The sequence below is a fragment of the Mustelus asterias genome, chromosome 25 (genome assembly GCF_964213995.1).
Source record: "Mustelus asterias chromosome 25, sMusAst1.hap1.1, whole genome shotgun sequence".
In the NCBI taxonomy this organism is placed as follows: Eukaryota; Metazoa; Chordata; class Chondrichthyes; order Carcharhiniformes; family Triakidae; genus Mustelus; species Mustelus asterias.
Window position 1 is genome coordinate 17,491,249 of NC_135825.1, and position 24,816 is coordinate 17,516,064.

The following is a 24,816-nucleotide window of genomic DNA, read 5'->3' on the forward strand; positions in this document are numbered from 1 at the left end:
GTGCAACTGGTTTCACATAGCAACTGCTTATTCTTCCTGACACCACTGCCTCCAGCATTTCACTGCAGGTGCTCATGTTGATGGGTTTCACCTGAAAGCCAATACCACATCCAGAATAGAGAGAAAAACACTGCAAATGCTGGCACTCTGAAATAAAAGCAGAAAATGCTGGGAATACTCAATAGATTAGGCAGCGTTTGTGGAGAGGGAAACAGTTAACGGACTGGATTTTACATCAGCGACAAAGGTCCCAGCAGTTGCCGATGGGGCTCCCGTTCCTGTTACAGTGGTCTGACCCTACAGGCACGATCACAGGGTGGAGTACTCAGCCGCCTCTTTTGCACCACTGCTCGTGATGGTCATTACAGGGGCTGCACCTGGAGGATGAGACCACATCAATGACTGTGGACCCTCAAAGTCAGCTAAATGTGTTCCAGGATGTTGGGGCAAGCAGACCCCGGAAGGCAGGTAACATGGTTTACTGTTGCCCTGGAGGCAGCCATTGCTACTGGTGGAGGGTGGATGGGTGGGGGACGGAGAGGGGGGTGGTGATGGGGTGTCAGGTATAGGATGAGGCAAAAGTGATGCCCCCACCTCCAGAGCCTGCTAGAAGGCCAACATATCTATCTCACTGCCATGCCCCTGTCGATGTCCTAACTCCCCAGCAGCTGGCAAAATGCCAGTGAAGGCGGGCAGGGGACCTTAACTGGCCATTTAAGTGGTTCAACTGGGATCCCGATGGGCCGGCCATTTGTCACTTTCCCTGCTACTGGTAAAATGGCATGGTGACCATTTTCTGTGTTAGATGTGGATTCTATGCAAATTATTTTACCACGGTTAAACCTCATTTTTCCCTCAGCCAATATCCATATGCTTTCCTACGAGACTCGCTAAATAGTGACAGTAATTTACATGTAGAAAGTGCCTTTAACATAATCCCAAAGTGCTTCTCAGAAGCAATTATCCAACACAGTTTGAGACGGAGACACAGCAGGAGATACGAAGACAACCAGGTGATGAAACACTTGGTCAAAGAGCTAGGTTTTAAGGTATATTGTAAAGGAAGAGTGGTAGCGATGCGGTGATGTTTACAGAGATAATTCCAGTGCTTGAGGCCCAGTTGGCTGAAGAATGGCCACCAATGGTGGAGCAAAGAAAATTGCACAAAAAGTTGGAATTGGAGGAGCACTGAGGTCTCGAAGGGTTTCCAAACTTTAGCCGATCTTCCCCCTCCTCCCACCCCCTCAGAAGCCATTTGGAATCAGCTAGCACAGCAGAGACCAAAGGTAGAATCTGAGACCTTTCTGTTCCAAATTGTTGTGTAGTGGACTACCACACAAATGCAATGACTCACTGAGCAGTTGAGAAGCTTTTGACAGCTGGTCTTAAGTGAAATAAATTTTGGCTCGTCTCAACCCAGATCCTCACAGCGCTGAGTTCAAAGTACAAAATTGTGATCATGGCCGGCATACAGTGGAGGGGAAAAACTGCAGTTCAAAAGGTAAATAGATGTGAAGGAGCTTTCATACGATTGCTGTTTTATGTCAGCCTCAGATCAGGAATGTTTTGCTACCAGTCTCTGAGGATATTTCCATAGATGGCTGAGTTTTGAAAAGCTAATAGGAAATCGTGTCAATGGTTAAAAATGTAAACCGCCTGGTTCATGCTCCCAAATTCTTTCACTTTTGCAGACAAAGATTATCTTGTTTGGAAAAGAAGTTTTTACAAATGTGCCCCAGCTGCGCTATAAACTAATCTGTGAAGTGAGCATTCCTTCCCGAACCATTTTGCTGGGATTCTGTTTGCATGCAAAATGCATGTCATGCTATGTATGCCGTTCCTTATTAAACATTAAGGGGCTACTGGGTTAGCGCAGTGGTATTAAACACAAGGACCCCCTTTCGGAGGGGCTCAACTGGTAGAAAGTGGTATAAAAGTTACACCTTAAATAATATTATAAGTCATATCCATTGAACACATCAGTTTCTCCAATGCCCAGTGGTCATTGATGGCCTTAAATAAGTTTGTAAGTTTATTTATTAGTGTCACAAGTAGGCTTAAATTAACACTGCAATGAAGTTACGGTGAAAATCCCCTAACCGCCACTCTCCAACGCCTGCGCGGGCACGCTGAGGGAGAATTTAGCATGGCCAATGCACCTAACCAGGCCGCCATTCAGACTGTGGGAGGAAAACAGAGCACTCGGAGGAAACCCACGCAGACACAGGGAGAACGTGCAGACTCCGCACGGACAGTGAACCAAGTCGGGAATCGAACCTGGGTCCCTGGCACTGCAGGCACGTTAACCTGGGTAAGGAGAAGGCACAAGAGAGGGAGGCAAGAAGAATTAATCTCCCCCCGCATCAAGGGTTATATTAACCCATGGATCTGATGATGGCCGTCTTGACCAGGTCCAGGAATAGAACCACAAGGAGGGCCCTCTAGTTTGCACCCCCCCACCCACGGACCCCCTTCACCCTCCACCTTCACTCTGCATGCAGTGATCGAGGATCGAGAATACAATACTCAGTGAAGCTAGAAGTTGAAGAGCAGCCCATTTTAATTACAGGGGCGGTGACCACTGACATTTGGTGTAAATGTGAAACGTGAGCTCATCCAGGATACAGAAATTACAGGCTGACTGGGAGTTCTAGCAGTAGTTTAAAGATCTTTTCAGCCACCAAGCATACACTCCATTGGTGACCTCCCTTTGTACATGGTGGGGAGGGCTCCTGTTCACAGAACCCTCTATTAGGACCTCCTCACATCAATCAGGTGGCAAGAAGGCATTAGGGTAAAATACATGGGTGAGGTAACAGTTGCTTTTTCTATTCACCAAATGTGGGTATCACCACTTATTGCCCGAAGGGAGAATTTAGCATGGCCAATGCACCTAACCAGGCCGCCATTCAGACTGTGGGAGTAAAACAGAGCAATCAGTTGAGGAGGTCAAATTGCTCCCCTCTTTTCCCTCTCCTCACATGCAACAGGGGAGGCGATGGCTTAGTGGTATTATTGCCAGACTATTAATCCAGAAACCTAGCTAATGTTCTGGGGACCCGGGTTTGAATCCCACCATGGCAGATGGTGGAATGTGAATTCAATAAAAAAAATCTGGAATTAAGAATCTACTGGTGACCATGAAACCATTGTCGGAAAAACCCATCTGGCTCAATAATGTCCTTTAGGGAAGGAAATCTGCTATCTTTACCTGGTCGGGCCTACATATGACTCCAGAGCCACAGCAATGTGGTTGACTCTCAACTGCCCTCCAAGGGCAACTGGGGGTGGAAAATAAATGCTGGCCCAGCCAGTGATGCCCATGAATTAAAAAAAACAGGTTCTTAAAAAACTGATATACTCGTCAATTCAGTTTGTATTTAACTTTTGCAAAAAGTTATAATGTGTCCATACATCATCAAATGGGAGTTTTTTTTTAAAGTGGATCCTTTTTATTTTACTCAGCTTAGTCAAAGTCAATAATAATAAACCTCAATCAGACTTTCACACACATGGAAAAGAAGTTTTTACAAATGTGCCCCAGCAGCGCTATAAACTAATCTGTGAAGTGAGCATTCCTTCCTGAACCATTTTGCTGGGATTCTGTTTCCATGCAAAATGCATGTCATGCTATGTATGCCGTTCCTTCTTAAACATTAAGGGGCTACTGGGTTAGCGCAGTGGTATTAAACACAAGTTCAAGACATTAAAGGTACGGTGACACAGCGCAGTGGTTAGCACTGCTGCCTCACAATGCCAGGGACCTGGGTTCGATCCCTAGCTTGGGTCACTGTCTGTGTGGAGTTGGCACATTGTCCCCATGTCTGTGTGGGTTTTCTCCAGGTGCTCCAGTTTCCTCCCACACTCCAAAGATGTGCTGGTTAGGTTGATTGGCCATGCTAAATTGACCCTAGTGTCAGGTGGTTAGTAGAGTAAATAAGTAGGGTTATAGGGATTGTGGTTGGTGCAGACACGATGGGCTGAATGGCCGCCTTCTGCACTGTAGGGATCTATGATTCTATGTTGGGTATGAAGGTTGGGTAGCTTGGCTCAGCAGTTCTGTTACTTTTACTCAATAGCTCTGCTGTTTTTGACATTGAAGCAGTTGAATGATGTCGATAGAAAATGTATCTATTTTGTTGGAAGCAACAGCACTGGGTTGAATGCTTTTTAAAGTCTCTGTCTGTGGCATCTGGATAGTCAAAATTGGTAGAGTTCAAAAACTTGTAAAATAAGCAAAATACTGCGTTTGTTGTGATCTGAAATAAAAACAGAGAATGCTGGAAAAACTCAACAGGTCTGGCAGCATCTGTAGGGAGAGAAAACAGAGTTAGTATTTCGAGTCTGTTTGGCTCTTCATCAAAACTAAAGAGAACGAGAAATGTGTTTGATATTAAGTGGTAGCCTTGAGAGTTGTTCTCGACAGATGCTGCCAGACCTGCTGGCTTTATACAGCATTCTCTGTTCTTGGCCAGAATTCTCTGATGTCGGATGCCCCAGCGAGAATGGAGAATTGACACTCAGCCGAATCCCCATTCCCTTAAGTGGGACCGGAAAATCCACCCCCAGGCGGGGTCAGAGAATTCAGGCCCTTGTTTCCAATACTTCCAAGTTGGATGAAGAGAGAAAAAAGGAAACCACTCAGGGTTTGTCCCTTCAGCATCCCAGTTCTGCAGAGTAAACAGGTGCTTAAAACACACAAAGGTTAGGCTTGTCACCTAACATTTTCTCTCCAATGGCCCAGTGATACAAATAAGGTCATGACTAATGTATTCCAATTGTAACTTTATTAGATTAGGATTGGGAATTGCTCTCTCATCCAGGGTCCTATTGTCCATAGAACCATATAAATTATGCAGCACAGAAGGGGAGCCATTTGGTCCATCTTGTTCACGCTGACCCAAAGACACCCAGGTGCCCTTCTAAGTGATTCGCCAGAATTCTACCACCCCACGCGTCACGGAATCAGAATGGGAGAGGGGCGGACAATGGGAAGGTCCATTGACCTCAGGCAGGATTTTCCAGTCTCAGGGCGAGCGAGGCCATAAAATCCCGCTCATTATGTCGAATGGTTTGTCTCCATTCAGTTGAGTACTCAGGTGATTGTGTGGACACTTTGCTAATGGGCTAGGAGTTAGCCTCTATTCATTCTCTTTCAAAGCTATTAATCCTGGTGCGGCTTTTCAGACAAGTTGTCTCTATTGCAATGGTTTTTGGAATGTAGAAGGTACAGTGATCTAAATGTACACCAAACTTTGACTACGATTCCAACTCAGTGGAATCTGGCTTTAGTCTTGTTTTTTTTAAAAATCAGATATTTCAAGCCAGTAAATTCTAAAAGCATTTTTTAATATAAAAAACAGGGTTTCAAAATACCTGTCGATGAGTGGCTTGATAGGCTATTTTATAAGGTGAAGAGTCAACAACTTTGCTGTGAGTCCAGATACACAAATAGGCTAGACTGGATACAGAAGACAGATTTCTTTCCGTAAAGGGTATTTATAAAGCCAAATGGGTTTTTACTACAATCCAGCTGCTTCACTATTACAGATAACAATTTTTCATGCTGGATTTATTTAATTAAACAAATGTAATTGCCCCATCTAACATGTTGGGATTCAAACTCATGTCTCAGATCACTAATCCAGGCCATTAGATTACTAGTCAAGTAACATAACCACTTCCCTGCCTTGCCCCTATTGATGCCAAAGCTATATGCGACTATATCATCTGTTTTTGTCTAAATATAATTTTGTTCTAACTCAACAACTTTGTATTTGTATTGCAACTTTAGCAGACTAAAATATCCCACTGGAACATAAAACAAAGTATGACACACAGGAGACAGGCAGATGATCCAAAGCTTGGTCAAAGAAGTAGATTTAAGGAGTATCTTATAGGATGTTATGGCCACCTGATAAGGGGTGAAAATGATTCCCCTCTCCTGCTCCTCCGAATCTGACAGTAACGTGGTTTTTTTGTCAATATAGAAGGGCGGCATGGTGGCACAGTGGTAGGCACTGCTGCTTCACTGTGCCAGGGACCTGGGTTCAATTCCGACCTTAGGTCACCGTCTGTGTGGAGTCTACACGTTCTCCCCATGTCTGTGTGGGTTTCCCCTGGGTGCTCCAGTTTCCCCCAGGTGCTCCAGTTTCCTTCCACAGTCAAGTGAGGTGGATTGGCCATGCTAAATTGCCCTTCAGTGTCCCAAGATTTTTAGATTAGGTGAATTAGCCATGGTAAATATGTGGGTTTACAGGGATAGGGTGTGGGAGAGGGTTTGGTTAAGATATTCTGTCAGAGAGTTGGTGCAGACACGATGGGCCAAATGGCCTCCTTCTACATTGTAGGGATTTTATGATTCTATGAAGATATTTATTCACTGTTCGTACTTAACCATTTAGGTGATGATGGCAATTTGACTAGTCTGGCAGGCTTTCTTTGCAACAAAGAGAGGGTAGTTTTTACTGAGTTAAAAGTATACCCAGGTAAAGAAATAAATACTTTCAAAAAGGTAAATCCATGCTTGACATTCATAACTCATTTTCTCTCTCGCACCCTCTGGTTCTCACACACATATACACAGAAGCTATGCAGTAGGAAAGGGAGACGATGGCCTAGTGGTGTTATCACTAAACTATTAATCCAGAAACTCAGCTAATGATCTGGAGACCTGAGCTCAAATTCTGCCATGACAGATGGTGGAATTGGAATTCAATAAAAAAAATCTGGAATTAAGAATCTACTGATGACCATGAAATCAATTGTCAGAAAAACCCATCTGGTTCACTAATGTCCTTTAGGGAAGGAAATCTGCCATCCTTACCTGGTCTGGCCTACATGTGACTCCAGTGCCACAACAATATAGTTGAATCTCAAGGGCAACTAAGGATGGGCAATAAATGTTGGCCAGCCAGCGATGCCCATGTCCCACAAATGAATAAAATTTTTAAAAAGTAACTTTTCTATCAAATTAATGTTTAGTGCTTTAAGGTTAAAAAAAAAGTTCACAATTCATGAGTCCTTTGTTGATGTCTGTGGCTGCAGAAGATGTTTCTCCAATGTGGTCTTGAATTCCCAGTCCCTCTAAAACTATAATTGCTGGAAATGATTCATATAAATCGGTCTTTTCCAGAAGTCAAGGATTTTGCTGCTGAGGTTTCTTGCGATGGAAATTCACTTTCTCTGCCCTGCATCTTTAAACTGTAATGAAGATAGGGTATTGAACTTGAGAGGGAAAGGGAGAGGGAGTAATCCTGCCTCCCCCCACCACCCCTTGACAAGTTCCTTCCAGTTTCAGCATCTTATGTGTTGTATTAAAAGACATTCAGACAATGATTACTTAAGTCTCATCGACTTTCTCTCCCCATAAGGATTTCATATGGCATTTGCTTAGCTGATGTCTGAACTGATTGCGTCTAGTGTTCCATGGTCTAAAACACCCTAACCGTTAGCTTTGAATGATTCATTATCCACTTTGGTGAGATAGGAAATCCATCTTTCCATATGGCTATTGTCCTGGTAGATTTTCTGTCTCCACTTGAGAGGTTGCCTTACAGAAATTAAAATGTGAGGTGCAGTATAGTTTCAGAAAATCATTTGAAGTAGATCTTCACATCAGCAAGGGCTGAAATTCCATGAGGGTGTCTAGGCATGTCTTAATTGTATTCCAATTTAAGATATTCAAGAAAATGGATGAACTGGTAACACCAGACATCAGGTGACCAGTGGCAGCCATCTTAAATCAGTGTCTTTGTTTTCTTTGCCAAAAAGTTCTTTTTAAACAGTTCAATATATGTTTGATCAGCTGATGAAATTAAAGGTTAATATCACTCGTACACAAGTCACATCACTGTGACAAAGAATAAAGAGAGGTAGAAGGGTGGAAAGTTTTAGGGAGAGAATTCCAGAGCTTAGGGGCCAGGCATCTGAAGGCATGACCACTAACAGTGGAGGAATTATTGGTGAAGCTAGAGACATCTTGGAGGATTATGGGGCTGGAACAGATAAAAGAACTAGGGAGAGGAGAGGGAATGGAAGGATTTATATGATAAAGCAAGAATATGTTAAAATCATTGAATTGTTTAACTGAGAGTGAGAGTAGGTCGGGGTGATAGATGAATAAGATTTGTCGTGAGTTATAACAGGAGCAGCAGAGATTTGGATGATATCAGGTTTACAAGATATAGAACATGAGACCAGCTGGAGGCATCAGATCAACTAAGTCTAGAGGTAACAAAGATATGGGTGAAGATTTCAACAGCAGCTGCGGAGTTGGGTAATGTTATGGAAATGGAAATTGACTGCCTAAGTCATGGCACTGACATGTGGTCAGAAGATCAGCTTCAAAGAGTTGCAGGGGGGAAAGAAATGGAATCAGTGGCTCGGTAGCAGAATTTGTGGTGGCTTCGGTTATCCCAATATTTAATTGGAGGGCATTTCTGTTCAACTTGGTGTACTGAGCACAATTTCCAAACTGACAGTGGATACAAAACTTGGAAGCATTGTGAACTGTGAGCAGGATAGTGTAGGACTTCAAAATGACATAGTTAGTTTAGTGGAATGGGCGGACAGGTGGCAGCTGTAGTTCAATGTGGAGAAACATGAAATGATTCATTTTGGTAAGAAGAATATTGGCGAGACAATATAAAATAAACAGGGTAATTCTAAAGGGGGTGCAGGAGCAGGAGACATGTTGTATATGTGCATAAGTCATTGAAGTTGGCAGACAGGTTGAGGGTGTGTTTAATAAATCTTGAGCTTTATTAATAGGGAAATAGAATACAAGAACAAGAGTTATTTTGAACTTGTACAAGACATTAAGCTAGACTCAACTACAGTATTGTGTTCAGCTCTAGATGCCGCCCTTTGGGAAGGACATGAAGGCATTGAAGAGAGTGCAGAAAAGATTCATGAGAATGATTCCATGGATGAGGAATTTCAGTTTAGAAAATTGGAGAAGTTAGGAATGTTCTCCTTGAAGAAAAGAGGGTTGAGAGTAAAATTGATAGGGGTACTCAAAATCATAAGGGGATTAGACAGAGTAGATCGGGAGAAATGTTCCCACTAATTAAAAGACCGAGAATGAGATCTGAAATAGATTTGAAGTAATTGGTAAAAGAAGCAAAAGTGACATGGGGAAAATACTTTTTCACATAAGAGGTTAAGGTCTGGAAAGCATTGACCGAGAGTGTGATGGAGGGAGGTTCAATTGGAGCATTTTCAAGGGAATTAGACAGTTATCGAAAAAGAAGACTGTGTGGGAAGAAGGTTATAGGGAGAAGGGGGAAGAATGGCACTAAGTCGCTCATTTGGAAAGCTAGTGCAGATACAATGGGTCAAATGGTGTCCTTTGACACTGTAACAATTCTGTATATATAGTACTGGATGTCCTGCAGGTAACAATTGGCAAGTAATATTCTACCATACAAGTGTTAGGCAATGACCAATTCCAACAAGAGAGAATCTAACCACCTCTGTTCGATATTCAATGACAGAGGTGCCCCTGACCACGCAGGGTGCATTAATGCCCTCCAATCCCACTGGCAAGGCCATCCCGTCTAGTCCTCATTGCTGGGGGGACCATACGTGATCCTTGCCGGTGAAGACCTCCATTAACGAGGACCTCCACAAATGTCTACATTAGTTTTATTAAACACTTGCACTGACTGAACACACGGTTGTAACAAATGCTGTAGACGCTCATTGAAGAACCCAATGCCATTGTCAGATCAAGAAAAGTATAGCTTTACCAATGGTGTTGGATTAAAGGAGCCAATTTGTGTGTGTGAAGTGCACTGATCCAAACACGTACTTCCCCTGATATCACAATGAAGACATCGCATTCCACAGAGGAGCCCAGCCAAATCATTGCACAATTTTATAAACAAAAGAGGGGAAGGACTGAAGGGGAAACATCATCCCAAGGCTGGAGGGCAACAATCAAATAAAAAGCAACTGAAAAGGAGAAAAAAATCATAAAATTATATTGAGGGTGCAAATTAACATTGATCATCTAGCCAGGATTTTTGACCTGCTTCTTTTTTCATTGGGTATACCACAGTCTCCACACAGCAAAACATGTATTTCATTTCCTTAGATCTCACCAGTTTTATCACTGGTAGGGCAAATGTCCTCGTGTTCAACTCTGTCTAGATCCTAGATTGTTTACCATTGGTTTGGCCAGTGATTCAAGGCAGCCTGTAAGGTACCAAGAATGGTCTTGGAAAAACACTTGTAAATTCCAAACAATTATGAAAAAGCCTTTTGAGCATTGAGATTTATTTCGAAATGTTCTTTTTCACTGCCTGGAAATGTGGGGGAGGCAGTTTCAATCGAGGCATTCAAGAGGGCATTAGAGGATTGGGCAGCATGGTCGTACAGTGGTTAGCTCTGCTGTCTCACAGCACCAGGGTCCCAGGTTCAATTCCAGCCTCGGGTCACTGCCTATGTGGAGTCTGCACGTTCTCCCCGTGTCTGCGTGGGTTTCCTCCGGGTGCTCCGGCTTCTTCCCACAATCCAAACATGTGCGGGTTAGGTTGATTGGCTATGCCCAATTGCCCCTAGTGTCAGGGGGACTAGCAGCTTAAGTGTGTGGGGTTACGGGAGTGGAGCCTAGGTGGGATTGTGGTCAGTACAGACTCGATGGGCTGAATGGCTTCCTTCTGTATTGTAGGCATTCTATGATTCCTTGAATAGAAACAATGTGCAGAGTTTGGGGAAAAGGCAGGGGAATTGCACATAGCTACAATGGACGTTTGGAGAGCTGTTGCAGACAGGATGGGCCAAATGGCCTCCTTCTGCTCCATAACAACTCTGTGATCCAAGAAAAGCATTGTGTTGCAATAATACTCTCATGTTTCTAGATGATGCTGACAAGACAGAGAGAATGCTTCCTGGGGAATAAGCATAGAAGGAAAATCTAACTTCAGTGATAGTCGATGTTGAATCATTGTGTTCTACGATGTTAAAATACTGCAGGGTGATTTTAAACACTGGAATAGTTAGGTCAGAATACAGCAAAATAGATCTGAAAATTTGCATTTACAATACACCCAATTCTAAAAGCTCATAATGGAATTGTTTTCTTCGTGTATTCTCTATATATTTGAATGGAAAAACTAACAAATTGTTTGACTAAAAACTACCAAACTGTGATGGTCTTTAGAATCACAAAGGATTTTGGAGTGAATTGAAACCAGAAATAACAAAAAAAAGTAGTTTAAACAAAAATTTCAACATTATAGTTTGCACAATCTGTGCACCAGTCAATTTCAATGGGCCAAGCATTCACTCCACGTCACCAATAGAAGTGCCTCATCATTTAGTATGGCCTGAGGTTTCAATTACTGCAGGCATAATTGAGTCTAATTTCTGACCATCTAAATATATTTCCTCATTTGTCAATCTGTTTGCCCCCAGATTCAAAATTTCAATTGATTTTAAAATGCCTGCCTTCTGAATCAAATGCCTGTTAGACAGTACTCTTATTCTTTTAGGTTTAATTTGTGGCAAAAAGAAAGAAAACAAAATGGAGAACGTTACTTGGTTTTCTTTCAGCAGAAGTTCACATTTATACGCCAGTTCCTCTACATTTGCTGATCACAGGGCTACATAGAAACATAGAAAAACTACAGCACAAACAGGCCCTTAGGCCCACAAGTTGTGCCAAACACATCCCTACCTTCTAGACCTAGCTATAACCCTCCATCCTATTAAGCGCCATGCACTCATCCAGGAGTCTCTTAAAAGACCCTATTGAGTTCGCCTCCACCACCACTGACGGCAGCCGATTCCACTCGCCCACCACCCTCTGTGAAAAACTTACCCCTAACATCTCCCCTGTACATACCCCCCAGCACCTTAAACCTGTGTCCTCTCGTAGCAGACATTTCCACCCTGGGAAAAAGCCTCTGAGAGTCCACCCGATCTATGCCTCTCAACAGCTTATACACCTCTATTAGGTCTCCTCTCATCCTTCGTCTCTCCAAGGAGAAAAGACCGAGCTCCCTCAGCCTATCCTCATAAGGCATGCCACTCAATCCAGGCAACATCCTTGTAAATTGCCTCTGCACCCTTTCAATCTTTTCCACATCCTTCCTATAGTGAGGCAACCAGAACTGAGCACAGTACTCCAAGTGGGGTCTGACGAGGATCTTATATAGCTGCATCATTATCCCCGGACTCCGAAACTCAATCCCTCGATTGATAAAGGCCAGCACACCATACACCTTCTTAACCACCTCCTCCACCTGCGGGGCCGATTTTAGAGTCCTATGGACCTGGACCCCAAGGTCCTTCTGATCCTCCACAGTACTAAGAGTCTTTCCCTTTATATTGTACTCCTTCATCCCATTTGTCCTACCAAAATGGACCACGACGCATTTATCTGGGTTGAAGTCCATCTGCCACTTCTCCGCCCAGTCTTGCATTCTATCTATGTCCCTCTGTAACTTCTGACATCCCTCCAGACTATCCACAACCCCACTAACCTTCGTGTCGTCGGCAAACTTACCAACCCATCCCTCCGCTTTCTCATCCAGGTCATTTATGAAAATGACAAACAGCAAGGGTCCCAGAACAGATCCCTGGGGCACACCACTGGTGACCGACCTCCATTTAGAAAAAGACCCATCTATACCCACTCTCTGCCTCCTTTGGGCAATCATGATGTGGAGATGCCGGCGTTGGACTGGGGTAAACACACTAAGAAGTTTAACAACACCAGGTTAAAGTCCAACAGGTTTATTTGGCAGCAAAAGCCACACAAGCTTTCGGAGCTCCAAGCCCCTTCTTCAGGTGAGTGGGAATTCTGTTCACAAACAGGGCATATAAAGACCATTATTCATGTAAATTGAGTCTGTGACTTTATATGCCCTGTTTATGAACAGAATTCCCACTCACCTGAAGAAGGGGCTTGGGGCTCCGAAAGCTTGTGTGGCTTTTGCTACCAAATAAACCTGTTGGACTTTAACCTGGTGTTGTTAAACTTCTTACTGTCCTTTGGGCAAGCCAGTTCTGGATCCACCGGGCAGCAGCCCCTTGGATCCCATGCCCTCTCACTTTTGTAGGGTTGTAGCTAAATGTTATGACTGTCATTTATATAATACACAATGAGAATATTTTGTTTACTGATGGGTTTTGAATAATTCTTACAAGAGCACAGCGGGTCAGTTAGTAGAGGATATGCTCAGCTGAGCAGTACATAACAAGAAAGTTGCAAGAATAATCCTGGCCTCTGATTAATTACGAGACTTCAATGACAACAGCAACTGGTGTTACAACTGGTCTCAAGCAGCCTTGGCTAAGCAGTTGAAAGTAGGCTAGAGTTGGCACTTTGGATTTCCAACTGGTGGCTAGTATATTAGATAACTTACGCTCTTGTAATACCTTGATACCTCTTACTTTTGAAAAGTTGCCAATGCTCACCACGTACAACACACTTGAAGTACATTTAGGCTCATACAAGAGCAGCACAAGAAATGTCCTATGTTGTAGGAAATGGCTTAAAAGGCTCATCTTACTCAATATTTGGTAAGCAAAAGGAAAACTCAACTACAATTAGGTTTTTATTTCTTACCCCTCATTTCTATTGACAACACACTTGAGGCTAGGCAGCAAATACCTCAACACTGCCAATTCGCTATGAAATCTGTGCAACCATCTCCAATCTCATCTTCAACGGATGTCCATCAGGAGTCAGTTAAGAGGAATGGAAACCCTGGTCACCGTCCTCTCCCACCCCCCTCAGTTCCAAAATGAATAAAACCTATGGTTTTGTCCCAAGAGCAGAAATCAAACAGGGAGCTTCTTTGATTCTACTGTAACTGCGATTGGGTTCATTTACCTAGTGAACTATGGGGAAACTTCAAACTACAAGAGTTTTAAGAACATTTGGGGTTCACAAGAATCAGGCATGGAAGAGGATTTGCCAGTCAAGTTTATGCAAGCAGGAAAGAAAAGAATCCAGTCTGACAATCAGTGTCCCAAGATTTTGCTTCCACAACTCTACCTAAAAGTCCATGGGACATATTGATCTGTAAAGTACTTCAATTGGCTTCCTGCCAATCTGAATTTGGGCATCATATCCTACTGTTGACATTTTTCTGTCTTTTATACACCCACCCTACACAATCCTATTTTTGTTACACCCATTCAAATTTGAATATTGTGTTGCATAATAATGATAGCAATCTGCATCATGACTTTTCCTGCATTTACGTCACTAGACACAAGTTGCCATCTGACCAGAAAAGTGTGGCATCCCTCTACTCACTACTGTTGCCATATAGTTCAGCACTATGTTTGCCAATTGGTGGTCTTCAGTAACAAAGCAGTGTCACCCACCTTCGTCTTTAGCTGTTACTCTTAGAACAAGACCTTTTCCTTCAACTGCAGCATATTTCACACTTCTATCTTGAATTTCATCCATCACTGGCCCACTTGACTTGGCTTAACCCAGCCTCAAGTTGGACCTGGTTAATTTTTGCTTCATTTCAATGCTCCCCTCCAGCTAGTATCATCTCCAAATTTGACTCTATCATAGAATCCTTAGTGCAGAAGGAGGCCAATAAGCTCATTAAGCCTGCATTGACAACTACCCCATCCCTGCAAGTCCCCCTGACACTATGGGGCAATTTAGCATGGCCACCTTGTGTAGGAGGAAATCCAGACAGGAGGGAGAATATGCAAACGCCAGTGACCCGAGTCAGGAATGGAACCCAGGCACTGCAAGGTAACAGCAGTGCTAACCACTGTGCTGCCCCATTGTCCATTTCTTTGTAAACCACATTATGGACATGGATTTAAAGCAACAATTGGATCATCCTTCACTCCCAAAATTCATGGCAAATTTCCATCTTAAGCACAGGCAGAAAAGTTGCTGAGACCGCTCAGAACATCTTGCAAATGTATGCAACCTTCAAGAATACTTCCCACAGCACTTCAGAAGCAAAAAAACATGGAACTGATGGTATCAAAAGGATGTTATTGAAGTAGCAAGAGTATGGCCTTTGGAAGAAAAAAATATTGGATGCAGGATTGAGTGAGGAACATCAACTTGCATTTATATAGCACCATACACAATACAGGAAGAGCATTACAAAAAACCAAGGGACATGGAGATAATTAGATCAGATGACCAAGTTTGTTCAAAAGGCAAGTAGGAGTATCTCAAGAGAAAAGCAGAGGTAGAGAGGGTACTCAGAACTAGAAAGCAATTGGGAGTCATGGGCTGGATGAGGCTATGAAGCAATTTGAAAACAAGGACACATAATAGAATAAGGTTAGAAAAAAGATTGACAAATGGCAGTATCAGAACTGTGGATTTAGAAGCCAATACTTGGGAGGGGACAGGAAAGATCAGTAGGCACTGAAGCAAGGGACAGAACAGAACTTGACAAATACCAACAAGTTGCAACTTGTGGAAAAAAAAAAGTAAAATCAGTTTCCCCAGTGATGTTTTACAGATCCTGCATATCAATGTATTAAAAAAGGATACCACAAGTTTCTGTATCATATTGGTGTTTTGTTGCATACATGAAGTTTTTTTTTACTTCTGAGATGACGTGGCTGCTTTACACAAACTGGAATTTCCCCAAACGCCTACATTTCCATAATCCAAAGACTTCCTCAAGTGTACGCCATCTCAGTTTTAAGCACCCTCAATAAAACTAAGATTGCTTTCCATTGAAAAGTAGGCTTTAATTAAAACTTAATAGAAAACTGTACAATTTCTTCAATACAGCTGTACAATATTCAAGAAAAAATGTACAACAGTTCTCAGATTCACATAGCTTACAGACTGTCAAAAAAAACTATGTACAGACAAACTAAAACCAGATCCGCACAATATGCTACCAAAAGTGATTTTTTTCCTCAAAAACTTTCATTTGGAAACAAGCTTTGCAGTATTACAGAAAATAGTCAGTTTTACAACAAGCTCCTGGAATCAATTCACAGCTTAATCCAAACGGCAGTGTCCCCTTAAAACACATGATATGTATTTCACCTTTCTTGGATCAATACTGAGTTACACAAGTTAAGAATGCCAGCGCAAATCTCTTTTTACAAGTCCGACTACATGTCCTGCTGTTTAGAAAGTAGAGGACAATTGTCAGTCAGACCTATAAAAGCAGTAATGTCACAATTAAAAATTTTTTTTTTTTTAAAAAGTGTTCAAAACAGCTTACTTTTGTCTTGTGATCAAAATACATCATGGTTGTAATCCTTTTAGTCAGAAATCTTTTAAAGTGTTCTTCATGTTCAGTGCTTTATTATTTATTCCCAACGCTCAACGTTGTATTTTCAGAATATATAAAAACAAGTTTAATTTGACACCAACCATGTGTGACGAGTCAAAAAAATTCCATCTTGAAAATTTAATTAGAATACAAATTTAACTCAGCTCATGTAGTTTTGACTACTTACACTGAGCAACCCTCATGAGAAACTGTTCCAACTGGCAACAGTTTCAGGAGGGTTACATTCCACCTAATGCTCCTTTGGAAATACCCCATCCAGATAACTGTAATTATCCCTGACAGAAAAAACACCCACAGAAGCAGAAGTGATTTTTTGTTTTAAATCAGGGCCAAGTAATTTTTTTTCATATTATTATATTTATAAGCCACAATTTGTTTCTTAAAAAAAGAAAATTCCACTTAAGGTATATATTGCTTAGTTGCAGGGGGATAAAAAGTGCCTCAGCTTGAAACTGCCATCCAGTAGTTTTTCGAAGGGCTGCTTCGGTTCCTGATGAGCTCGTTTTTACAGGTCAACATTCCCAGGTTGTTTACTGGCGATGCTTCATACAGGACACAAATGGAACCGTCTTCACCTATGCGGTAAGACACTTCATATGGGTCAACCCACAGAGTCAGCTCGCTTGGTAGAAGTCTATACAACTGCTGGCTGCTGAGCCCTATTCTGTTCGCAGCTTTTCCAATCAAGGGATCCATTTTATGATTTATTCGGATGCACCGGTAACCTGATCCTTTGCACGGTTTGTCTGGGAACCAATGATGCCTGTAGTGCTCTGAAAGGAAGATGAACACCCAACATTAATACATTTGCAGAAAAATACTTTACAAAATTGATAAAAATAGATAGACATATACAAACTGCAATGGCTTTGATTCAATTTCAATCTAAAGTATATTTTCTAAGATTAATTCAACCTAAAGGATTTTAAAAAGCCCTTTACTCCTATCAAAAAGGATAATTCATTTTAAAATAATGTTTGAATGGCCAAAAATTAGTGAATTTATATTTGACAATTAGAAGTTCAGAAAGTTTCCTAAAAGCAGACAAGGGTTCTTATAAAAAAGAATGCAGTTTCAAACTGAGAAAGTACGCCAGACTCTGGTTTTAAGAAGCGTTCAGGTTTCACCCGAGGAAAAAGTTTTGAATGTTTTGCTGGGAGGGAAGCGTTTTTAATTCTGCGTCACACACATTTCTCAACTCGTTTAAAGCCGAGATTTGGGACTTTTTTTCCCCGATCCCAAACTCGGGAAAGAATTTTTTAAAAAATAAAAAGGGCTTTGGATTTATATAAAAATGGGGGAAATAAAAACCACTGGGTATGAATCTTTGCGAGCACTCTGCATTGCACTGAAAACTTCGAGTCAATTTCGATTTGTTTTTTTTCCCTTTGTGGTGATCAGTGAAATTAAACGCCAGCCCGATAGTAAATAACTCCCTCGCAAGCACCCAATTCTCTCACTGGTCATTTACTCACCTGCCAGCGCGTCCTGGAGCGAGTGGCTGAAGATTTGGAGTTGCCCCGGGCTCACTAAGCCCGTGTTCCGCAGGAGTCTGCTGACAAAACCCACAGCAGCCGCGATCTCCATGCTCATAAGCAAATCCGGCCGAGAGCTAACAGAAGGCTTTTGTGCCGGAGGAAGCAAGCGGCTTTATTAAATGCAAAGATGTAACAACAAAGAGAGCGACAGATACAATGGTCGCAGTTGTGCAGGGCGCCCGCGCTACTGTACAGTGGGTGGGTAAGTGACTCCAATCTGGAGCTCTCAATGGACTACCCTGCAGTCTCCACACAACTTAGCGACTCACTCCGGAGTCTGTCCCCTTCGCCACCGCTCCCGCTCCTATTTATACAGCTATTGCCCCCAACCAGGGGGGCTGAATGATGGCAGGACTGTCCAATCCCAATAGAGAATCCCCAGGCTTCGCCAATCGCGCAAGAGCTAGGTGGCAGCGGCCTCGCCATTGGACGGTGGGGTGGTTGTGACGATTCAGAACCTCTCACCCAATGGGATCGACCTGGTCTAAAATGGAAGAATTGACGTTCGAGATGACGTGGGTGCGAATGGTCTGATTATAGCAACTGGGAAATAACAGGAGAACTGAGAGTGATTGATAATAGACCGTAGAGTTACTGGGAAATAACAGGAGAGCGATCTATAATAGTGTAACGTTACTGGGAAATAACAGGAGGATAGGGAGTGATCTATAATAAAGTGTAAAGTTACTGGGAAAGAACAGGAGGATAGGGAGTGATCTATAATAGAGTGTAGTCTTTCTGGCAAATAACAGGAGGATAGGGAGTGATCGATAATAGAGGGTAGACTTACTGGCAAATAACAGGGTAGGGAGTGATCTATAATAGAGTGTAGAGTTATTGGGAAATAACAGGAGGATAGAGAGTGATATATAATAGTGTCGAGTTATGGGGAAATAACAGGAGAGTGATCTACAATAAAGTGTAGAGTTACTGGGAAATAACAGGAGGAGTAATGTGTCCATATGCAGCAAGACTTGGACAATATTCAGGTTGAGCGATAAATGATAAGTTATACTTGTGCCACCCAAGTGCCAGACACTGACTATCTCCACAAGAGAGAATCCAGCTATCTCCCCTTGACATTCAATGATTTTACCATCACCGAATCTCCCATTATCAACATCCCTGGGGTTACCATTGGGCAGAAATTAAACTGGACCAGCTATATAAATATGGTAATTACATGAGCAGGTGAGAGGCTGGTAACCCGAGTCCTGACTCACCAAAGCCTGTCCACTAGCTACAGGACACAAGTCAGGAGTGTGACGGAATACTCTCCACTTGCCTGGATGAGTTTAACTCCAGCGGCACAAAGAAGCTCAACAATATCCAGGACAAAGCAGCCCGTTCGATTGGGACCCCGGCCACCACTTTAAACATTCAATCCCCTCACTACCGATGCACAGTGACACCAGTGTATACCATCTACAAGATGCACTGCAGCAACTCACCAAGTCTCCTTCAATAGCACCTTCCAAACACTTGATCTCTACCTCTGTGAAGGACAAGTGTAGCAGATGCATAGGAAAAGCAACACCTGCAAGTTCCCCTGAAACCACACCTCATACTGACTTGGAACTATATCATCATTCCTTCACTATCACTGGGTTAGAATCCTGGAACTTCCTCCTTAACAGCACCGTGGGGGCATTTACACTACATGGAACGCAGCAGTTCAAGTAGGTGGCTCACCACCACCTTCTCAAGGAAAATTAGCGATGAGCAATAAATGCTGGCCTAGCCAGCAAAACACACATCCTGTGAAAGAATATTTTAAAACGTTGGTCAAAAATAGACTGTAGAATTACTGGACAAAGGTTTTGGGGTGCAGTGGAAGCATTCCTTCCGCTGAAGCTGAAGTTCTGGGTTGACGTTCCACTCCAGGACTTGATGTCCAATGCAGGTATGTTCATAATATGGCCAAGCAGCTAGGTTATCAGTCTGTAAATCCTTCCAATATGTCTAATCGCAGGCATTAAGAGCAAGAGAGGTTCCTGGTCAGCCATATTGTAGAAGGCAATGGCAAACTACTGCAGTACTTCACTAAGCATGATGATGGGCCAATCCAATGGAGGTCCATGCTCACCAGTGTCCCCCTAGGGCACGGTACCTTAAAGAGGGGGATGTTACTGGGGATTAACAGGGTGAATTAGAACAATGTAAACAGTAGCAACTGGAAAGTAGCAGGGAGATTGACAAGAATTAAGGATGAACTTTATAGTTACTGGGAAATAACAGAGTGTATTCGAGAGCCATGGTATATTGTAGCAACTAGAATATACTGGCAGTAATTGGAAGTAACAATCGAAGAAAACAGCTTGGAAATACTTGGGGTATCAGAGAGCATTATAGATTATAGCAATTGAACAACAACAAGTGGAATTTCTCAGAGAGTTATCCTTAACTGGTTTCTTTCTTAACATCTGCACTGGGAAAGAGATATGAACATATAAATTAGGAGCAGGAATAGGCCATTCAGCCCCTTGAGTCTACTATACCATTCAATAAGATCATGGCTGATCTGATTGTGGCCTTAACTCCACATTCCCACCTACCCACAATCCTTCACTCTCTTGTTAGTCAAGATTCTATCTAACTCAGCCTTAAAAATCTTCAATGACCCTGCCTCAATCACTTTCTGGGGAAGAGGGTTCCAAAGACGCAAGACCTTCTGAGCGAAAACATTTATTCTAATCACCGTTTTAAATGGGACACCGCTTATCTTTGAACTGTGCCTCTAGTTCTCGCCTCTCTCATGAGAGGAAACATCCTTTTAGCATTTACCCTGTCAAGTCCCCTCGGAATCTTATATGTCTCAGTAGGATAAGCTCTTATTCTTCTAAATTCCAATGGATACATTGCTACAATATACCATGGCTCTCAAATACACCCTGCTATTTTCCAGTAACTATAAAGTTATCATTAATCCCTCTCCGATCTTTCCTCATAAGATAATCCTCCCATCCCAGGTATCAGGCGAGTGAACTTTCTCTGAACTGCTTCGAACACACTTATAGCCTTTCTTCTGTAAGGAGACCAAAACCGTACACAGGTCAGAAAGCTAAAGGCCAGTCAGTCAAACTTCAGTAATGGGCAAATTACTGGAAACAATCCTGAGAGACAGGATTAACTATCATTTCGAAAGGCACAGATTGAACAGGGATAGTCAGCATGGTTTTGTTAGGGGTAGATTGTGTCTTGCTAACGTAGTAGAATTTTTTGAGGAAGTAACAAGGAGAGTTGATGGTGTAGTGCAGTGGATATTGTCTACATGGATTTCGGAAAGGGCATTTAACAAGGTCTCTCATGGCAGACTGGTCAGGAAAGTGAGATCTCATGGGATACAGGGGAACGTGACAGGTTGGATCTAAAATTGGTTCAGTGATGGGAAACAAAGGATAATGGTTGATGGATGTTTTTGCGAATGGAAAAAAGTTTCTGGTGGTGTTTCATGGGGCTCAATGTTTGGCCCTTGCTGTATATATTTGTTGTATATATTAATGATTTAGGCTTAAATGTGGGTGACATGATTAGGAAATTTGCAAATGACACACAAATTGGTTCTGTAGTTGATAGTGAAGGGGATAGCTATCAAATCTAGAATGATATCAATGGTTTGGTTGAGTGGGCAGAGAAATGACAAATGGAATTTAATCCAGAAAAGTGTGAGGTAATGCAACAAAGCAAGAGAACACTCAATAAACGGGAAGATATTGAGAGAGGTTGAGGAAGTGAGAGAGCTTGGTGTGCATGTCATAGAATCATAGAATCCCTACAGTGCAGAAGGAGGCCATTCAGTCCATCGAGTTTGCATTCACCACAATCTCACCCAGGCCTCCATCCGCAAAACCCCACATATTTACCCTGCTAATTCCCCTGACACTAGAGTCAATTTAGCATGGCCAATCAACCTAACCCGCACATCTTTGGAGTGTGGGAGGAAACCAGAATATCCGTAGGAAACCCACACAGACACGGGGAGAAAGTGTAAACTCCACACAGACAGTGACTCCAGGCCGGAATTGAATCCGAGTCCCTGATGCTGAGAGGCAGCAGTACTAACCACCGTGCCACAGAACTTTAAAAGTAACAGAACAAGATGACTAAGAAAGCATATGGAATGTATTCCTTTATTGGGCAAGGTATAGATTACAAAAGCAGGGATGTAATGATGGAACTTTATAAGCCACAGTTTTGTGAACAGTTCTGGTCACTATATCACGGGGGTCGGGGGAGGGGGGGGGAGACATAATTGCTCTGGATAGAGTACACAGAAGATTTACAAGAATGTTGCAAGGGGTTGAAAATTGGAGCTGTGAGGAGAAATTGGATGGGCTACAGTTGTTTTCCTTAGAACAAAGGAGGATAAGGAGTGACCTAATTGAGGTGTACAAAATTATGAGGGGCCTAGGTAGGTTAGACAGGAAAGACTTGTTTCCCTGAGCTGAGGAGTTAATTACCACGGGGCATAGATTTAAGCTGATTGGTAGAAGAATTAGAGGGGACACGAGGAAAACCTTTTCCACCCAGAATCTGGAATTCACTGCCGCAGTTGGTGGTTGAGGCTGAAACACTCAACTCATTTGAAAGGTACCTGGATCTGTATCTGAAGTGCTGTAACCTGCAAGGCTACAGACGAGGTGCTGGAAAATGGGATTAAAATGAGCAGCTAGTTACTTTTTTCTCTTTTTTGACCGGCGCAGAAATGATGGGCTGAATGGCCTCTTTCTGTGTTATAGCTGTTCTATGATAGCCTCGATGTGGTCTCGCCAATGTCCTGTCCAGCTGCAGCAAAACATCCCTAGTTTTATATTCCATTACTCTTGCAATAAGTGTCAACATTCCATTTGCCTTCCTGATCACTTGCCGTACCTGAAAATTAACATTTTGTGACCAGGACACCCAGATCCCTCTGAACCTCAAGATTCTGCAATCTCTGCATTTAAATAACATACTGCTTTTCTATTCTTTCAGCCAAAGTGGACAAGTCCACATTTTCCCACATTATACTCCATCTGTCTTTTTTTTGCCCATTCCCTTTGTAGAGACCTTGTGTCCTCTTCTCAACTTACTTTCGTACCTATCTTTGTCTCATCAGCAATTTTGTGAACTATACATTCAGTCTCTTCCTCCAAATCATTCATCTAACTTGTAAATAGTTGAGGTCCCAGCACTGATCACTGTGGCATTCCATTCATCACATCTTGCTAACCCCAAAATTACCCGTTTAGCTCCACTCTCTGTGTCCTGTTAGCTAACCAATCTTCTATCCATGCTTTTATGTCACCCAGTACACCATGAGTTCTTGTTTTGCGTAGTACCCTTTTATGTATCACCTTGTCAAATGCCTCCTGGAAACCTAAATACAACACATCCACGGGTGCCCCTTTATCTACGTTGTTTATTACTTCTTCAAAGACTGTCAGTAAATTCGTCAAACATGATTTCTGTTCACAAAAGTCATGCTGCCTCTACCTGATTGCATTGAGTTTTTCTAAATGATCTGCTATATCTTCTTTATTCTCATTGTTTTCCATTTCTACCTCAATTCAGTGTCCTCCTGTCCTCCATTAAATTTCCATCCCTGTAAACTCTCCTCACCATATTTATGGCCACCATCTTGAACATGCACATTTCTCTTGGCTTCTCAATTTTCACTATCACAGGCAAGGTAACTTCATCATGTCCTTCACAACCTGTTTCATCTTTCCAAGCCAATATCTCTGTCCATTCCTGGAAAAAAAATTCTCTACCCCCTGGTACTTCTTGACCCCTCTGCAATCTTTCACACAGTTGACAATATCATCTTCCTCCAACAGCTTTCCCCCTCATCCACTTGAGCGGTACTTCCCTTGTTTGGTTCCACTCTAACATATCCAATTATAGCCATTGAATCTTCTGCAATATCCTCAGGATCTACCCTATTCGTCAGCTTCCCCTTGGTGACCTCTTGCGAAGATTTGTCGGATTCCATATGTATGCATATGACACCCAGTTCCACCCTTCCATCACCTCTCTGAACTTCTACACTGCATGTGTTATATGTATCATAACCATTCTTTCTCCATAATGATGTGGAGATGCTGGCGTTGGACTGGAGTAAGCACAGTAAGAAGTCTCACAACACCAGGTTAAAGTCCAACAGGTTTATTTGGTAGCACCCAATAAATGTGACAATAATAAATCAATCATTCAGCCCAGGGTGACTCACAATTTTGTGTAATTAAATATTAGAAAACCAAGGCCACTACTTTAAAATACCCCACCACTGCCCCCAACAAACTCCATTCCTTTACCGCTGATTCCATCTTTCCCCAAGAGGCCCGTGCCTCATCTTTAAAATTCTTATTCTCATGTTCAAATTCCTCCATGGCCTCGTTCTTCCAATTTCTCCTTACACATCCTCCATTCCCGAAACCCCACATTTTGTGGCCTTGCTTTCAGCCATCTCAGACAAAGCCCTGACACTCACTTCCCAAAACCTTGCTGCCTTTCTACAACTTTGTTCTCTTTCAAATGCTTCTTTAAAAGTTATGTCTTTGATCAAGCTTTGACTCATGGTTCCTCATATCTCTTTTATTTTTTGCCTCAGTGGCATGTTCCTTGTCTGATTTTGATCCTGTGGAGCACCTTCTGATGCTTTCCTATGTTAAAGCCCACTATGTAAAGACAACTTGCTGCAGTAGAGTGTAATAAGAACATAGGAACTAGGAGTAGGCCATTTGGTTCCTCTAGCCTGCACCGCCATTCAATAAGATCATGGCTGATCTTTTCATGCACTCAGCTCCACTTACCTGCCTGCTCACCATAACCTCACCCTTAATGCCTTTACTGTTCAAAAGTATACCTATCTTTGCCTTAAAAACATTCAACAGGTAGCCTCAACTGCTTCATTGGGCAGGGAATTCTACAGATTCACTACCCTTTGGGTGAAGAAGTTCCTCCTAACTCAGTCCTAAACTTGTTCCCCCTTATTTTGAGGCTATGACCCCTAGTTTTAGTTTCACCCACCAGTG

At 42.5% G+C, this 24,816-nt stretch overlaps 1 protein-coding gene across 1 annotated transcript; it reads right to left on the bottom strand.

The window, feature by feature from the left end:
* Positions 1-15,681: 15,681 nt before the first annotated feature.
* Positions 15,682-18,133, bottom strand: LOC144511831 (protein BTG2-like). Its single transcript, XM_078242194.1, has 2 exons — positions 17,738-18,133; positions 15,682-17,035 (listed from the first exon to the last, which is right to left on the bottom strand). Exons 1-2 carry the CDS (start codon positions 17,853-17,855, stop codon positions 16,704-16,706), a joined length of 450 nt encoding a protein of 149 aa, XP_078098320.1. The 5' UTR covers positions 17,856-18,133; the 3' UTR covers positions 15,682-16,703.
* Between the last annotated feature and the right edge of the window lie 6,683 nt (positions 18,134-24,816).

Excerpts from the sequence above, each read along its gene's own strand:
- LOC144511831 (XM_078242194.1), bottom strand. The coding sequence starts at position 17,855 with ATGAGCATGGAGATCGCGGCTGCTGTGGGTTTTGTCAGCAGACTCCTG. Across the intron at positions 17,036-17,737 it reads GCTCCAGGACGCGCTGGCAG|AGCACTACAGGCATCATTGG; the intron begins GTGAGTAAATGA and ends TCTTCCTTTCAG.